This window comes from Papio anubis, chromosome 1 (assembly GCF_008728515.1).
Source record: "Papio anubis isolate 15944 chromosome 1, Panubis1.0, whole genome shotgun sequence".
Lineage (NCBI taxonomy): Eukaryota > Metazoa > Chordata > Mammalia > Primates > Cercopithecidae > Papio > Papio anubis.
In genome coordinates, this window is record NC_044976.1 from 43384014 (window position 1) to 43403547 (window position 19534).

The 19534-nt window shown below is 43.1% G+C and overlaps 1 protein-coding gene across 1 annotated transcript in view; it reads right to left on the reverse strand.

Annotated features, from left to right (window-relative positions):
* EIF2B3 (eukaryotic translation initiation factor 2B subunit gamma) overlaps positions 1-19534 on the reverse strand; it is a 139312-nt gene that overhangs the window by 39265 nt on the left and 80513 nt on the right. Inside the window, exon 6 of the mRNA XM_017960993.3 lies at positions 5432-5521. Coding sequence (XP_017816482.1) covers positions 5432-5521 — 90 coding nt within the window. The remainder of the gene's footprint in view (positions 1-5431; positions 5522-19534) is intronic.

Consider the following 19534-nt stretch of genomic DNA (forward strand, 5'->3'; position numbering starts at 1 on the left):
TTAAAAAGGTTGTCTTTCCTACCATAGGCTGACCCATGATACCCTCAGATAGCACAGGCTAGCTCAACTGGGGACTCTTTATTTATAAGTCAATACAATGTGCTGTGCTGCTAGAACTTTGTCCCTTCCCCAGCAGCTGATGATTTCTAGAAGTCCCAGAGATAAAAATGAATGCAACTAAGAAGTTCAAAGAGACTACCTTGATTTATTCTTGGTAGCACCTGCATCTTCAGATATCAGTATGCAGTCACCCAATAACAGCCCTGTTGAGAAGGTGTGTAAGTCACATACTCTTAGCTTAATCTTGTTGTTATTGAAGTAAAGGACACATCATGAAACCTCTGGGACATCTAAGGACATGTAAGGAAACCAAGTACAGCCAAATTAATGGATGCCCGAACTGAACAGTAAGAAATCAAGACTAGGCCGGGCGCGGTGGCTCACGCCTGTAATCCCAGCACTTTGGGAGGCCGAGGCGGGCGGATCACAAGGTCAGGAGATCGAGACCACAGTGAAACCCCGTCTCTACTAAAAATACAAAAAATTAGCCGGGCGCGGTGGTGGGCGCCTGTAGTCCCAGCTACTCAGGAGGCTGAGGCAGGAGAATGGCGTGAACCCGGGAGGCGGAGCTTGCAGTGAGCCGAGATCGCGCCACTGCACTCCAGCCTGGGCCACAGCGCGAGACTCCGTCTCAAAAAAAAAAAAAAAAAAAAAAAAAAGAAATCAAGACTACTACTGTCTACCTCTCATGGCACTATCTGGTCCCTCATCTCTGCTTCTTACCTCCACTCTGCTGTCTTGTGCTTACTCGTGGCTTTCTAGCTATTCCACACTTTTATCTTTTTAAATTTTTAACTTTTTTTAGAGACAGGGTCTCTTTGTGTCTACCAGGCTGGAGTGCAGTGTGCCATCATATATAGCTCACTGTAGCATCAACCTCATGGGCTCAAGTGCTCCTCCTACCTCAGCCTCCTGAGTAGGTGAGACTAGAGGTATATGCCATCATGCCCAGCTAACATAACTTCATTTTGTGTGTGGCTTTAATTATTACCATGATTCTGACCTTACCATGGCTGCCTATCCACAACTCTTGACTTCACTTTGTGGGTCCTATCCTTACTTCTCTGCATCCCGACATAGCTGAGGCAAGGAAGTTGTGACTGCTCTGTTATTCTTCCAAGTGTGAGTCATGTGCATGTGCGCATAAGCATGTTAGCAATGGAGATACCCAACATCTGTGGTGGACGTTGCTGGCAATCAATTAAATAGTGATGGATTTTGTTGAGGCTGTGGCTGCATGACATTGAGCAAATGACTTTTGAGCATTTTCTTCCTCTATAATATAATACCTAATGAAAGAACTATTGTAAGAAGTGAATATATGTGAAAAGCACCCAGCATAGGGCCTGGTACACGATAGGTGCTGTTAAATCTTTTTCTTTCCTCTCTCTTCCTGCTCTGAAGGTCCAGCCCCAAGACTATAAGCACTGCACGGCAATATCAGATTCTAACACTATAAGAGGGTGACTGTAACCGTGGATACTTCTGGACAAGAAGGAAGTAATCAGTCTCAATTCTCCCTGTTAAGGAGACTAACCTTTAAGTCTCTTAAAGAGAGAAAGATAAATTTGCGGGGGGGGTGCGGTTGGGAGAGGTTCTGTACTAAAAGAAAATCAAGACTAATCCTGGTATATATTGCCTGGCATATATTGCCCATGGCTTTAGCTCACAAAGTTGGCATACTGGCATATTGCTTGAGGCCTTCATAGGGTCAGTGCCAATCTAGGGCCCTGACTCAGGTCTAGGAGCAACTCCTACTAAGGCAAGCAAAGAGCTGGGCCAATACCTGGGCTTCTAGATCTCCTAAGAGATCAGCTTCTTTAGGCTTAATCCAGCTGACATTGTAAAAGAGGGAGGAACACTCAGTTATCAAGAGGTATTGGCTGGGCGCGGTGGCTCAAGCCTGTAATCCCAGCACTTTGGGAGGCCGAGACGGGCGGATCACGAGGTCAGGAGATCGAGACCATCCTGGCTGACACGGTGAAACCCCGTCTCTACTAAAAAATACAAAAAAAAAACTTAGCCGGGCGAGGTGGCGGGCGCCTGTAGTCCCAGCTACTCGGGAGGCTGAGGCAGGAGAATGGCGTAAACCCAGGAGGTGGAGCTTGCAGTGAGCTGAGATCCGGCCACTGCACTCCAGCCTGGGCGACAGAGCGAGACGCCGTCACAAAAAAAAAAAAAAAAAAAAAAAAAAAGAGGTATCACAGTCACAATACTCAGACTAAGCTCTGCTTTGGCCCTGGACATAGAATCCAACACATTTTGAATTAAAATGTTCAACAGATTCTGTGGAACATTCATCTATCATACCACATTCAGAAGTGGATAAAAAACTTGTAAAGTGTGTATAGTTACTAACTTCTCATCAAAGAGAGTACAGATTTTCTTCTCTCTGCAGTTCTCCTTATAGCTTTTCTGCTTAGTCAACTGTGGAAACCCACTTCTCTTCTTTCATTATTATTAATACTAAATTGCTTCTGTTACCTGTCACTACATCTCCTTTCCCCCATTCACCAAGTATATAGTGAATGCCTTACAAATCCAGGTAGCTATCCATTCTCAAAGAATTTGAGTGGAAAATGTTAACATGTAAACAACTAACAAAACCTAAGTGTGACTTTGTAGAAAACATGAAGCTTTCCTACATAAAGAACACAGGGTAGAATATGTTAACTCTCAGAGGTGAAATATAACAAAGGATTGCTATAGCAGTCCTTTCTTGAAGCTGGGTCTCCTAGGTTTACTCTTTCCATTAAAAGGAGTCATCATTTGATGACCAGATGATTATAAATGCCTCCTACTTATCTTGAAGAAATCTCTTTCCCATGCAGAATGGTTTATGTTCACTTGCCAGGTTGCATCATTGCTTATTTCCTTTAAGACTATTCTGTTTAAAGATTTGTACTCCCTGCTCAGCTTTCAAGACCTTCTACATGCTGCTATCTACCACCAACCAATTCAATCCCATCTCCCACAACTTTTCAAAGACCTTCACTATTCCAGCCAGGAACAAAGACTCTCCCTCAAGTAACATTCCAATTTGCCCTGCTGTGCCTTTTTACTTTTTCCAATATATTGAAATATATCAATTTTCAGTATATGCTTTTTGATTGCAGCAATTCTGAGAGGTGAAGGTAGATGTGGGGAGGAAAGAGATAAGGGTCTCCTAAACAGATCTGGAGGTGGGGAAACAGTATGTGCTGAGGCTCTGTATCATTCTCTACTGCAGGAGGTTCTGGGAAAGTCCCATTTGGCAGAGCTTCTGGCCAGGACCTATAGCCGTATCACCAACTTCAGGTTTGTCCTCACCATTGCACTACACTTGCCAGGTGTGGGAATAACTAACTGGTACTGGCCAAATGAGCTACAAATAAGCCATAACAACCAGGATGAGATGACTAGGTTTGCTGTAAAACTGCCTGCATATACAGACACTGAAAGCCACAATCCTCTTTGATAGTATTAAGAAAATATTGTCAGTTTTTTGTAGGTGTGATAATGATATTAAGGTATTTATTAAAAAAAAAAAGAGCCTCTCTCTCTCTCTCTATATATATATATGTATACGTAAAATATATATCTATTTTAAATATCATCTTTATCCTGGAAGGGTCCTTTCATGCTGAAATATATTTACAGATGAAATTATGTCAAAATATTTACAGATGAAATTATATCAAAATGCCTTGCTTTAAAACAATTTACGGTAATGGGGGGAGAGAAATGGTGGCATATATAAAACAAAATTGACAATGAGTTGATAATTGTTGAAACTGTGTGAAGGATACATGGGAGTTCATTATTTTCTTTACTTTTGCATTTATGTGAAATTTTCCACAGCAAATCATTTTTTAAAAAGTCATCCTTTCTAACACAGTTGTGTCCCCTCTGCCCATCAAGGTCTAGGCTCATTTCGTATGGCTTCATTTTTATTTGAGAGTGAAAAATAAACTCTTCAATGGCCAAGAGTTAATTTCATTTTTGGAATACAAACAGCCCAGACTGGTCACTGAGAAATAGGTCTTGGATCACCCTCTAAACTTGGCAACAAGTTACCCTGCTATCTAAAAAGCAAGGTCTCCACGTTCCACCATGGAGCTCAGGCTGTAATTTCTATGAGGGCAGGGCCATATCTGTTTATTTATCATTGATCCCATGGTTGATTTAGCACAATGCCTGCCTCATAATGAGTGCTTAATAAGTATGCGTTGATGGAATGAAAACATTTTTCAGAGGTCAGAAGGGAGCAGGGCAACAGTGTCCTTGGTAGGGGAAACAGAGATATAACAATCCTTGGGAAAGCTTTCTAAAAGTCCAAATGATTTGTTTTACCATTGGCTCTACATGGGCCTCCCCATAGGAACTTAGCAAGTGTTGTGGGAGGTGGGGGGTGAGGGGTAGGACACCGCAAGAAAGATCATACTGGGCAGGGGAACAATCCTCCTTCCTCTTAATATTCTGATATATATTCAAGTCCATCAGCCAAAGGCAGAGCTAGCATTTAAACTCAGGTTCTCAAATTCTTTTCTCCAGATGGTCTGAGATACCTCTTCCTACTGTGGTATCTGTTCACCTAGATAAGTTTCTGCCTTGAATAGCACTGGTGAACTTTCCAAACTTATCCAGCAGTCATCAAGGGAAGCTAGCTGCTCCTATTCTTAACCATGCAGTTATTAAATCTTTTCCCACCTGTTCCTTTGAGGACTGTAGCTGCTTTTCTTAAAAAAAATCCTTGAGATCAACTGCAAAAGGGGTTTTCTCTTTGAAAACTCAAGTCCAGTGATCTGCCAACCACAATCTCTGGAAACTATTTAAGTCCTACAATTCTGTTCTCAAAAAAAAAAAAAAAAAAAAAAAAAAATCAGAAAGTGTGCCACATTTTGTTTCTCTGCACTCATTGAAGTGGACTTCTTTTCTAAAATTGGGGAGAAACTTGCTCTTCTTCTTCTCTTCTGTGGTTAAGTCTCTAGCTCTTTGCTAAGAGGGCCCATCTATAGTATAACTGCCTAGGAGAAGAACATGTAATTAGAGACAAATAGCATAAGGGCTGTGGAGCTCGATCCTGTTGAAGGAGGGAAGAAGAGCCTGGAACTGGGCAGAAAGAGGCACCATGGGTTACTACAAGTGTTACAAAATATTTTGTTGACGTATTATAACACACGCTGCAAAAATACAAGCAGGGGACTCTGTGGTACAGATAAAACAACACTATGTTGATGACATAATTTCATTTCTAAAACAAAAATGAGAACTGTGCTATTGTGCTATTTTTAGAAACTGGTTATCTAAATTATGAAGGTTTAAAACTTAAGGAATTCACAAAGTAGCTAGTTAAGCACTGTAGGTTTGACTCTACCACCCTTTTTCTTACCCATTTTCCATTAGGAAATCCACGACGTATTTTTTTAAACAGTAGAGGTGGGCATCCACAAGATCCGTGTGGAAACGTATTCTAGGGTACCTGCCAAAAAAAATAAGAAGAAGAAGAAGAAAGAAGAGGCTCACAATCAGGTAACATGGTCTCCATTCTATTATTAGGTAGTAGGCACTGGTAAGTTTATGAGGGTCACAGCTATGCTGCCTACACCCCTTTCTGGGGAGACCAGGACAGTGGACCCCAGCCCTGATTCTACCACATAAAAGGTCTTTTCCCTAGAAACCCTATGGCATACTTTCTGAGGCTTTTAGGATTCTAAAGAAATCTGGTGAGATATCATATCATGATAATCTACCTTCTTCTATTCGATCATTAACATTTTTTTTTTTGAGACAGTCTTGCTCTGTTGCCCAGGCTGGAGTTCAGTGGTGTGATCTCGGCTCACTGCAACCTCTGTCTCCCAGGTTCAAGCAATTCTTGTGCCTCAGCCTACCAAGTAGCTGAAACTATAGTTGTGCACCACCATGCCCAATTTTTGTATTTTAGTAGAGATGGGGTTTCACCGTGTTGGCCAGGCTGGTCTTGAACTCCTGGTCTCAAGTGATCCACCCACCTCAGCCTCCCAGAGTGGTGAGATTCACAGGTGTGACCCACTGCACCTGGCCTCTATTATAAATTCTTATACACAATTCTTGTAACAAACATTTTCCCGCTTCTTACCCTAATTATCCTACTTTCCCCAGACCATACCTTAGCCATGCTTTCTTTTGCCTCCATGATTTGGTATGTATTCTCCATCTTTGCAGAAGATGGAGTAAAATTATATGAACAATCCTAACTTCCTACTCCTACTTATTTCTCAGGACTCACCCCAGGATACACTTCCTCTAGGAATCCTTCACTGACAACAGTGAAGTCTGTGCTCCCTCAACACTTGGTATCTACCTCGATTGGATAACTTAACATACAGTAAAGAAACAGACTATTTACTTTCTCTCTCTCCCACTAGACTGAATTTCAGTAGAGCAGAGATTTATCTTCACATCCTTAGCACTTAGCATTATGCCTGACACAGACTAAATGTCCAATAAATAGTTGTTGAATAAACAAATAAATGAATAAATTAGGTCAAATTAAGGCATCTGCCTAGGTGTAAAAAATGCCACGCTGGTAACGTCTGGGGTCACTTTATTTAATAAAAATAAACACCCAGGGAAGAGAAGGGGAGTATGGTTAAAAAAAAAAAAAAGATTCCAGTCATAGATGCCTGGTTGTCGTTTTTCTTCTAACTCTGTGTTGCTTTGCTTTGACTGCCTTGTAGGTTTTTATTTTTATTTTTAGAGACAGGGTCTTGCTGTGGCTGGAGACAGCCACTTGTCTAGGCTGGAGTGCAGTGGTGCAATCATTGCTCACTGTAGCCTCTATCTCCTGGGCTCAAGTGATCTTCCTGCCTCAGCCTCCTGTAGCTGGGACTGCAGGCATGCACCACTATACCTGGCTAATTTTTTTTTTTTTTTTAATTTTTAGTAGAGACAAGATCCCACTATGTTGCTCAGGCTGGTCTTGGACTCCTGAGCTCAAGCAATCCCCCTGCCTTGGCCTCCCAAAGTGCTGGGATTACAGGTATGAGTCACCACACCTGGCTGCCTTATAGTTTTAAGGAAAATTATTATCATGGGATCTAGATACCCCAGAAGCAATTTATCCAATAAGTCATGGTGTACCAATCTGGGCTTCTATTCTTCTGCGAAAAGTGCAATATGAGTCAGAGACTTGGGAATCCCACACCCATACCATACACAAGCTAATTAATGTATACAATGAGGATGAAGAAGCAAGTAAAAGGTACTTTCATGGTTTAACTTTCTGAAATTCTCAAGTTCTACGAAAGTCCTCAAGGAATAGATTGTAGCAAATGTGGGTGTGACTGTAGCAAATACGATTTGTGGTACCAGTGTTTCACTTGAACTCTACATCTTAATATTTCTTTCTTTTGATCTAACCAATTTGAAGAGTTGCAATCTCCTGTTCATTCCCTTGGTTTATAAATTCCTTTCATCATTCATACACTCCATATTATTTAATCTTCACAACTACCTTCTGAGGTAGATGTACTACTCTAATGTTTATAGTTGAGTCAACTTGTACTGATCGAGCCAGGATACAAATAACTTAAAAGTCTGAATAAGTATCTTCTAAACTGTTACCAATCCCTAGTATATATATGGCATAAAATCTATATGGTATTTTATAAATGCTTTTTCAGTTTTAAAAAACTCTCGTTCTTCCATTTTTTTTTTTTTTTTTTTTTTTTGGGGCAGGTCTGGCTCTGTAAGCCCAGGCTGGAGTGCAGTGGCCGGATCTCCATCACTACAACCTCGCCTCCCGGGTTCACCTTCTCCTGCTAAACCTCGGGAGTAGCTGGGACTACAGGCGCCACCACTAAGCCGGCTAGTTTTCTGTATTTTTAGTAGAGCGGGGTTTCACCGTGTGTCAGCCAGGATGGTCGATCTCTGACCTGCGTGATCGCCCGTCTCAGCCTCCCAAAGTGCTGGGATTACAGGCTTGAGCCACCGCGCCCGGCCTTCCATTTTTTATAAGACAAAATGTTCCAAAAATGTAACTGATATACTTAAGGATAGAGATGTAACTAGCTACCAAGCTGGAATATGATGCAGGAACAGAAATGGATGATTTGGAATTTTTTTTTTTTCCTTTCAGGTTAAATGTGTAGTGAATATAAATCTTGGCACTGGGACATTAATGACATTTAAGTTGCCAAAAAGGAGGTTGCCTTATTTCATTTTATTGTTTTTAGAATTATATTAGAAATAAAGATTGATATTTTAAAACAAAACCAAAAACCTCAAAGAGGTACCAATGAAATGTGAATAACTGGCTTATGGCTCTGGGCCAGGACGATGTTTTGAGTCTATATATAATACAGAAAGAAATCAATAAATGGAAGTAAATAAGATATTTATAAATAGTTTTTTTTTTTTTTTTTTTGAGACAGAGTCTTGCTCTGTTGCCGAGATGGAGTACAGTGGCATGATCTCAGCTCACTACAAGCTCTGCCTCTGGGGTTCACACCATTCTCCTGCCTCAGCCTCCCGAGTAGCTGGGACTACAGGCGCCAGCCACCAGGCCCAGCTAATTTTTTGTATTTTTTTTTTAGTAGTCGGGGTTTCACCATGTTAGCCAGGATGGTCTCAATCTCCTGACCTCATGATCCGCCCGCCTCGGCCTCCCAAAGTGCTGGGATTACAGGCGTGAGCCACTGCGCCTGGCCAATTTTATGTTTTAAAAAAGAAAATATGGCCGGGTGCAGTGGCTCATGCCTGTAATCCCAACACTTTGGGAGGCCGAGGCAGAAGGATCGCTTGAGCTCAGGAGTTCAAGACCAGCCTGAGCAACATGGTGAAACCCAATCTCTATAAAAAATACAAATAGCCAGGTGTGGTGGCATGACATGTATCTGTAGTCCCAGCTACTAAGCAGGCTGAGGCGGGAAGATTGTTTGAGCCTGAGAGATTGAAGCTGTGGTGAGCCATGATCATGCCACTGCACTCCAGCCTAGAGGACAACAAAGTAAGACCCCTTTGTTTTGTCTCAAAACAAAACAAAAAACAAAACAAAAGACCATCATTTGCCAACCATAGAAAAAGTCCATTGCAAATCACTTAAACCAGGAGCTGGAGGTTGCAGTGAGCCGAGATCGTGCCACTGCACTCCAGCCTGGTGACAGAACAAGAACTCATCCTAAAAAAAAATAAATCCACCGCAATTTTAAAAAGTCCATTGCAATAAAAAATTTATCGGAATCCTTTCGATGAATAAATAAAAGTGAGAAATTATATAAAAATTTAACCTTCATGATCTGCCCGCCTCGGCCTCCCAGAGTGCTGGGATTACAGGCATGAGCCACTGCGCCTGGCCAATTTTGTGTTTTAAAAAAGAAAACATGGCCGGGTGCAGTGGCTCACGCCTGTAAAGTCTATAAGACCTCTGAAGAACCACACATTTTTTCTTCTCTTCACCTAACTCTTTAAATTAAAAAAATGATTTTTATTTTTAACTTTTTCTTTTGGAGATGGAGTCTCATTCCATTGCACAGGCTGGAGTGCAGTGGTGTGATATCGGCTCACTGAAACCTCCGCCTCCCGGGTTCAAGCAATTCTCCTGCCTCAGCCTCCTGAGTAGCTGGGATTACAGGTGTGCACCACCACGCTGGCTAATTTTTGTATTTTTAGTAGAGACGGGGTTTCACCATGTTGTCCAGGCTGGTCTTGAACTTCTGACCTCAGGTGATCCATCCATTTCAGCCTCTCAGAGTGCAGGGATTACAGGCGTGAGCCACTACGCCTGGCCTGAGCACAATTCTAAAAGTGTTACTCTGTGTGTGTGTGTATTTGTGTGTGACATGGTTTGGCTCTGTGTCCCCACACAAATCTCATCTTGAACTGTAATCCCCACGTGTGGAGGGAGGGAAGTGATTGGATCATGGGGGCGTTTTCCCCCCATGCTGTTGTCATGATAGTGAGTGAATGCTCACAAGATCTGATGGTTTTATTTATTTTTTGAGATGGAGTCTTGCTCTGTCGCCCAGGCTGGAGTACAGTGGTGTGATCGCAGCTCACTGCAACCTCTGCCTCCCAGGTTCAAGTGATTCTCCTGCCTCAGCCCCCAAGTAGCTGGGATTACAGGTGCCCACCACCATGCCGGCTAATTTCTTTTGTATTTTTAGTAGAGACGGGGTTTTACCATGTTGGCCAGGCTGGTCTCGAACTCCTGACCTCAAGTGATCTGCCTGCCTCGGCCTCCCAAAGTGTTGGGAATACAGGTGCGTGCCACCATGGTTGGCTAATTTATTTTTTATTATTTTATTTTTAGTATAGATGGGGTTTTGCCATGTTGGCCAGGCTGGTCTCCAACTCCTGACCCCAGGTGATCGACCGCTTGGGCTTCCCAAAGTGCTGGGATGACAGGTACGAGCCACTGCACCTGGCTGAACTCAGAATTTCCGCTGTCAATTTCACCTTATCCAAAATTCTCTCCAAATTCTTTTTCTTTTTTTTTGAGACAGAGTTTCACTCTGTCACCCATGCTGGAGTGCAGTGGCGCCATCTCGGCTCACTGCAAACTCTGCCTCCTGCGTTCACGACATTCTCCTGCCTCAGCCTCCCAAGTCGCTGGGACTACAGGTGCCCGCCACCACTCCTGGCTAATATTTTGTAATTTTAGTAGGGATGGGGTTTCACCATGTTAGCCAGGATGGTCTCGATCTCCTGACTTCGCGATCTACCCGCCTCGGCCTCCCAAAGTGCTGAGATTACAGGGGTGAGCCACCGCACCCGGCCTGTACTTGTGATTTGATTATCTTCATTTGTTCAAAAGTTATCCTTTCTAGCCAGGTGCCTTGGCATTGCACCTATAGTCCCAGCCACTTGGCAGGCTGGGGGTGGGAAGATCACTTGAGCCTGGGAGTTTGAGGCCAGCCAACACAGTGAGACCTTGTTTTTTTGTTTGTTTATTTGTTTTTAAAAAGTAGGCCAGGCATGGTAGCCCTCACCTATAATCTAAGCACTGTGGGAAGCCAAGGCAGGAAGAATGCTTTGGCTCAGGAGTTCAAGACCACCTGGGCAACATGGAAAGGCCCTGTCTCTACTAAAAATTTAAAAATTAGCTGGGTGTGGTAGTGTACACTTGTGGTTCCAACTACATGGGACGCTGAGGCAGGAGGATCACTTGAGCCTGGGAGGTCGAGGTTGCAGTGAGCCATGACTGCGCCACTACACTCCAGTCTGGGCGCCAGAGGGAGACCCTGTCTCAAAAGAAAAGAAAAAAAAAGTACATAATGCAGTACTATAATGCAGTGTAATTGTAATAGGGAAGATGAAATTACTTCTGAAAAATGATTTTTGGAATTAAACACTCCTATGAATCTACCACTGCAGACTGGGTATGATGGCTCACACCTGTAATCCCAGCACTTTGGGAGGCTGAGGCGGGCAGATCACTTGAGGTCAGGAGTTTGAGACCAGCCTGCCCAATATGGTGAAACCCTGTCTCTACTAAAAATACAAAAAATAGCCAAGTGTGGTAGCATATGCTTGTAGTCCTAGCTACTCGGGAGGCTGAGGTGGGAGGACTACTTGAACCCAGGAGGTGGAGGTTGCAGTGAGTTGAGAGTTTGCCACCACACTCCAGCCTGGGCAACAAGTGAGACTGTCTAAAAAAAAAAACAAAAAAAACCTAGATGCAGTTGTTCACACCTGTAATCCCAGCACTTTGGGACGCCGAGGCAGATGGATCATCTGAGGTTGGGAGTTCGAGACCAGCCTGGAGTTCGCCAACATGGTGAAACCCCGTCTCTACTAAAAACACAAAAATTAGCCAGGTATGGTGGCGCACGCGTATAATCCCAGCTACTCATGAGGCTGAGGTAGGAGAATCACTTGAACTTGGGAGGTGGACGTTGCAGTGAGCTGAGATTGTACCACTGCACTCCAGCCTGGGCGACAGAGTCAGACTCTTTCTCAAAAAAGAGGAATCATACAGTATTTATCCTTTTGTGACTGGCTTATTTCATTTAGCATAATGTTGTCAAGGTTTATCTGTGTTGCAACATGTGTCAAAATTTCCTTCCTTTTTAAGGCTGAATACATTCCCTTGTATGTATAGACCACATTTTGTTTATCCATTCATCTGTTGATGAACATTGGGTTTCTTCCACCTTTTGGCCATTGTGAGTAATGCTATAAACATGGGTGTACAAATATTTATTCAAGTCTCTGCTTTGACACATACACTTCTTAAAAAAATTTTTTTAAGGAAATAAAATTTCGAATATACATAAAATTCAGGATAAATTCTCATATATCCATCAATCAGGTTAAATAATTTTCAACATTTTGCCAATCTTTTTTATTTTTATTTTTGCTATAGTACTTATCATGAGTTGAATTGTGTTCTCCACAAAAGATATTGAAGTCGTAACCCTCCAGTGCCTGTAAATGTGATCATATTTGGAAACAGAGTCTTTGCAGATGATCGAGTTAAGATGAAGTCTTTTTTTTTTTTTTTTGGGGGGGGGGCCATCAATCCAATATAGGTAGTGTCCTTATAGAAAGGGAAATTTGGACACAGAGACAGATATGTAGAGGGAAGACGAGGTAGAGATATGGGGAGAATGTCATCTATAAGCCAAAGATGCCTGAGGCTACTAGAAGATAGGAAAGAGGCATGAACAGATTCTCCCTTACCACCCTCAGAAGGAACCACCTGCTGACACCTTGGAATTTGGACTTCTGCCCTCCAGAACTGTAAGACAATAAATTTCTGCTGTTCTAAGTCACCCAATTTATGTACTTTGTTATGGCAATCCTGGCAAACTATACAGTATTTTAAAGCAAATGCCAGATATTGTGTCATTTTACCTATAAATATTTCAGTATGTGTAGTATATATTTCTAATTGCTAAGAACTTTACAATATAATTTTGATGTCATTATCAATGATATAATAATGTCATCTAGTATCCTATCTGTATTGATTTGTCTTTTTCCATCTGGTTTATCTGATTTGAGATCCATTAAAGTTCTCACATTACATTTGCTTATTTTATTTTATTTTTTTTTGAGACGGAGTCTCGCTCTGCCGCCCAGGCTGGAGTGCAGTGGCTGGATCTCAGCTCACTGCAAGCTCCGCCTCCTGGGTTCACGCCATTCTCCTGCCTCAGCCTCCCGAGTAACTGGGACTACAGGCGCCTGCCACCGCGCCCGGCTAGTTTTTTTGTATTTTTTAGGAGAGACGGGGTTTCACCGTGTTAGCCAGGATGGTCTCGATCTCCTGACCTCGTGATCCGCCCGTCTCGGCCTCCCAAAGTGCTGGGATTACAGGCTTAAGCCACCGCGCCCAGCCTGCTTATTTTATTTTTTTGAGATGGAGTCTTGCTCTGTGACCCAGGCTGGAGTGCAGTGGCGTGATCTTGGCTCACTGCAACCTCTGCCTCCCAGGTTCAAGCGATTCTCCTACCTCAGCCTCCAGAGTAGCTGGGGTTACAGGCATGCACCACTACACCTGGCTAATTTTTGTATTTTTGGTAGAGATGGGGTATTACCATACTGGCCATGCTGGTCTCGAACTCCTGGCCTCAAGTGATCCGCCTGCCTCAACCTCCCAAAGTGCTGGGATTACAGGCATGAGCCACCGTGCCTGGCCACATTTGCTTATTTCATTTTTAAAAATTCCAGCTGGGTGAGGTGGAGCATGCCTGTAGTTCCAGTTATGGGGAAGGCTAGTCTGGGCCTGTCTCTCTCTTTCTTTCTCTCTCTCTCTCTCTCTGTGTGTGTGTGTGTTTGTGTGTGTGTGTGTGTGTGTGTGTGAGAGAGAGAGAGAGAGAGAGAGAGACAGGGTGCTCTGTCGCCCAGGCTGGAGTGGAGTGGAGCAATCACAGCTCACTGTAGCCTTGAACTCCTCAGCTCAAGCTATTCTCCTGCCTCAACCTTCTGAGTAGCTAGGACTACAGGCACGCGTCACCATGCCCAGTTAACTTTTCAGATTATTTGTAGACAGGGTCTCACTATGTTGTCCAGGCTGGTCTTGAACTCCTGGGCTCAAGGGATCCTCCTGTCTTGGCCTTCCAAAATGTTAGGATGACAGGCATGGGCCACCATGCCTGGCTGAGACCTTGACTCTTAAAAAAAAAAAAAATTTCCCTTTCTTATTTCCCCATGAAGCCATTAATCTGTTAGATTGGGTCACCTGTCTTATAGAACATTCATGTTCTGAATTTGGCTGATTGCTTTATTTTAGTGTCTTCTAGCTTTATTTATTTACTTATTTATTTATTTAGAGCTGGGATCTTACTCTGTCACCCAGGCTGGAATGCAGTGGCACTATCTTAGTTTACTGCAGCTTCCAACTCTTCAGTTCAAGCAATCCCCCTACCTCAGCCTCCCAAGTAGCTAGGACCATAGGTGCAAGCTGCCACACCTGGCTAATTTTGTATTTTTCTATGGGGCTTCACTATGTTGTCCAGGCTAATCTTGAGCTCCCAGCCTCAAGTGATACTCCTACCTTGGCCTCTCAAAGCGCTGGGATTACGGGCATGAACCACTGCACCCAGCCTATGTCTTAAACAAAACAAAACAAAACAAAACAAAACAAAACAAAAACAGCTTTATGGAAGTATAATTTACATACCATAAAATTCACCTGTTTTAGACATACAATTTAATGATTTTTAGAAAATGTACAGAGCTATGAAACTATCACTACAATCCAGTTACAGAACATTTACTCAAACGATATCACATGACTGTTTATAATCAAACATTCCCCTTTCCACCTCATTAAAGACCTTCTGCACAGCAAAAGAAACTAGCAACAGAGTAAACAGACAACCCACAGAATGGGAGGAAATATTCTCAAACTATGCAACTGACAAAGGTGTAATATCCAGCATCTATAAGGAACTTAAATCAACAAGCAAAAAACAAGCCCATTAAAAAGTGGGCAAAGGACATGAACAGACACTTCTCAAAAGAAGACATACAGGCAGACAACAAACACATGAAAAAATGAGGTGGACTCTTAGTTCTGTTCCATAGATCTGTATGTCTGTCCTCAATATCACTAATCATCAGAGAAATACAAATCAAAGCCACAATGCGATACCACCTCATGCCAGTCAGAATGGCTACTATTAAAAAGTCAAACAACAACAACAACAGATGCTGGTGAGACTGTGGAGAAAAAGAAATGTTTATACACTGTTGGTGGGAATGTAAACCAGTTCAGCCACTATGGAAAGCAGTTTGGAGATATTTCAAAGCACTAAAAATAGAACTACCATTCAACCCAGCAATCCATTACTGGGCATATATCCAAATGAAAAGACATTGTTCTACCAAAAAGACAAGTGCCCTGGTATGTTCATCACAGTACTAGTCACAATAGCAAAGACATGGATTCAACCTAGGTGCCCATCAACAGTGGACTGGATAAAGAAAATGTAGTGCAATATGTATCATGAAATACTATGCAGCTATAAAAAAGAACAAAATCATGTCCTTTGCAGCAACATGGATGTAGCTGGAGGCCATTATCCTAAGCAAAGTAATGTAGAAACAGAAAACCAGGTATCACATGGTCTCACTTATAAGTGGGAGCTAAACATTGGATACACATAGACATTAAGATGGGAACAATAGGCTGGGCGCAGTGCCTCATGCTTGTAATCCCAGAACTTTGGGAGGCCAAGGCGTGTGGATCACTTGAGGTTAGGAGTTTGAGACCAGCCTGGCCAAAACGTGGTGAAACCCCATCTCTACTAAAAATACAAAAATTAGCCAGGCATGCTGGCAGATACCTGTAATCCCAGCTACTCAGGAGGTTGAGGCAGGAGAATTGCTTGCACCCGGGAGGTGGAGGCTGCTGTTAGCTGATATCATGCCAGTGCACTCCAGCCTGGGCAACAGAGTGAGAATCATCTCAAAAAAAAACACAAAAAAACAAAACAAAAAAAAACGGGAACAATAGACATTGAGGATACATAATGCGGGGGAGGGAGGAGAGCAAGAGTTGAAAAAACACCTGTTTTGTTCTACGCTCACTACCTGGGTGATGGGTTCAATCACACCCAAATCTCACCATCATACAATATACCATGTAACATACTTGCACATCTAAGTAACAGTTGAAATAATAATTAAAAAAAAAATCCCCTTTCTTGTCACATCTCAGGCAATCACTAATCTGCCTCCTGTCTCTATAGATTTATAGATTTGCTTTTTCTGTCACTTAAAAAAAAACTGTAGCCATTCTATTGGGTGTGAAGTGGTATCATCAAGGTTTTGGTTTGCATTTCCCTATGACATGATGTTGAGGATCTTTTCATGTGCTTGTCAGCCATTTGTGTATCTTCTTTGGTGAAATGTTCATTCAAGTCTTTTGCCTATTTGGAAATTAGGTTGTTAGTGATTTTTTTGAGTTGGAAGAGTTCTTATCTTTTCATTTCCTTATTTTCTTTCTTTTCTCAGAGACAGGGTCTTGCTCCATCACCCAGACATGATCAAAACTGCAGTCTAGAACTCCTGGGCTCAACTGATCCTAATGCCTCAGTTTCCCAAGGAGGTGGGACTACAGGCTCATGCCATGCCTGGCTAATTAAAAAAAAAATTTTTTTTTGACATGCAGTTTCACTCTTATTGCCCAGGCTGGAGGGCAATGGTGTGATCTCAGCTCACTGCAACCCCTGCCTCCCAGGTTTAAGCAATTCTCCCGCCTCAGCCTCCTGAGGAGCTGAGATTACAGGCGTACACCACCACAACTGACTTATTTTTGTATTTTCAGTAGAGATGCGGTTTCGCCACGTTGGCCAGGCTGGTCTCAAACTCCTGACCTCAGGTGATCCACCCGCCTTGGCCTCCCAAAGCGCTAAGATTACAGGTGTGAGCCACTACGCCCGGCCCCTTTAAGATTTTTTATAGAGATAGGGTCTCACTTTGTTGCCCAGGCTTTTCTCACACTCCCAGCTCCAAATGATCCTCCTGCCTCAGATTCCCAAAGTGCTGGGATTACAGGCATGAGCCACTGGGCCTGGCCTCTTTTTTTTCTTCTTGAGACAGAGTCTCATTCTGTCATCCAGGCTGGAGTGCTGTGGCGTGATCACAGCTTACTGCCCCCTCAACCTCCCTGAGCTCAGGTGATCCTCCCTCCTCAGCCTCCTGAGTAGCTAGGACTATAGGTGCATGACACCACACCTGGCTAATTTTTGCGTTTTCTTTGTAGAGACGTGTTTTGCCATGTTCTCCAGGCTGGTCTTGAACTCCTGGTTCAAGCGATCCACTTGGTTTGGCCTCCCAAAATGCTGGGATTACCTGCATGAGCCACTGTACCTGACTCTCATTTTCTTAATGGTGTCTTTGGGGTTCAAAATCTTTAATTTTTAAGAAATAAAATTTATAAAACTCTTACAGTTTTAGCTCTCATGTTAGGTCTGTAATCCAAGTAAGGATCAAACTGCTCTAGCACAATTTGTGTAAAAATCTATCCTTTTCCTGTTGAGTTGCCTGGAGATCTCAGGTGAAAATCAATGACCATAAACCTAAGGGTTTATTTTTGGACTCTTAGTTCTGTTCCACAGATCTGTATGTCTGTCCTTATGCCAGTACCATACTTGTTTTTTTTTTTTTGAGACAGAGTCTCGCTCTGTCGCCCAGGCTGGAGTGCAGTGGCACAATCTTGGCTCACTGCAAGCTCTGCCTCCCGGGTTCACACCATTCTCCTGCCTCAGCCTCCCGAGTAGCTGGGACTACAGGCGCCTGCCACCACGCCCAGCTAATTTTTTTGTATTTTTAGTAGAGACGGGGTTTCACTGTGTTAGCCAGGATGGTCTCAATCTCCTGACCTCGTGATCCACCCGCCTCGGCCTCCCAAAGTGCTGGGATTATAGGCATGAGCCACCGAGCCCGGCCTTGACATCATACTTGTCTTGACTACCATAGCTTTATAGTAAGTTTTGAGCTTGGGAAGTATAAGTTCTTCAACTTTTTTGTTGTTTTTCAACATTGTTCTGGATATTCTGTGTTCTTTGTATTTCCATATAACTTTTTTTTTTTTTTTTTTTTTTTTTTTTTTTTTTTTTTTTGAGGCCGGTCTCCGCTGTCGCCAGGCCTGGAGTGCAGTGGCGTGGTCTCGACTCACTGCAAGCTCTCCTGGGTTCCGCCATTCTCCTGCCTCCCAGCCTCCTGAGTAGCTGGGACTACAAGGCGCCCACCACAGCGCCCGGCTAATTTTTTTTTTTTTTTTTTGAGGCGGGGTCTCACATCACCAGGCTGGAGTGCAGTGGCGGATCTCAGCTCACTGCAAGCTCATGCCTCCGGGTTCCGCCATTCTCCTGCCTCCAGCCTCCCAGCTGGAGTACAGGCGCCCGCCGCTTCGCCTGGCCTAGTTTTTGTATTTTTTAGTAAGGCGAGTTCCCGTGTCAGCCAGGATGGTGATCTCTCCTGACCTCGTGATCCCGCCCGTCTGACCCTTCCCAAAGTGCTGGGATTACAGGCTTGAGCCACGGCGCCCGGCCCGACTAATTTTTTGTATTTTTTAGTAGAACAGGGTTTCACTGTGGTCTCGATCTCCCTGACCTTGATCCGTAGCCTGGGCCTCCCAAAGTGCTGGGATTACAGGCATGAGCCGCAGCCTTGACCCCCATATAACTTTTAAGATGAGCTTGTCAATTTCAGCAAAAAAATCCAACTGAGATTCTAATTCGGTTTGTGATAATCCTATAGATCGGTGAGAGCTGCCCTCTTAGATCACTTGGGCCCAGGAAGTCGAGGCTGCAGTGAGCTATGATTGCACTACTGCACCCCAGCACCTGAGTGACTAAGCAAGACCCTGTCTCAAAATAATTTAAAAAAAAAAAAAGAAAGAAAAAAAAAAAAAGAAATGTTCCCAGTCGGGCACAGTGGCTCATGCATGTAATCTCAACACTTTGGGAAGCCAACGTGGGAGGACTGCTCAAGCTCAGGAGTTCAAGACCAGCCTGGGCAATATAAGGAGACCTCGTCTCCACAAAAAATAAAGAAATAAAAATCAGCCAGGCATGGTGGCATATGCCTGAGGTCCCAGCTACTTTGGCGTCTAAGGTGGGAGGACTGTTTGAGCCCAGGAGCTTGAGGCTGCTGTGAGGCATGAATGTGCCACTGCACTCCAGCTTGGGCAACAGAAAAGAGACCCTCTCTTAAAATAAAATAAAATAAAATAAAATAAAATAAAATAAAATAAAATAAAATAGATCCCAAAGAAGCAGCCGCCTGCTTTGGGCAGATTACTTTTAAATTTCAAGGAGTTCAAGAACCAAGCTGTACCTGTGTTTCAATATTTATTTACCCAAGTTTGTTCCAAATATTAACAACACATACTGTATGTCAGGGACAAAGCTTTAGGATTTCTAGGGAAGCTGTAAGAAAGACTAACACACAGCCACTGGTCTATGAGATCATGCAGGACTGCATACTTTGAACTCTTCTGAGATTTGCTTTAATTTAAAGAAAACTGAACACAAAGATGTATATACCATGAACATTGTAC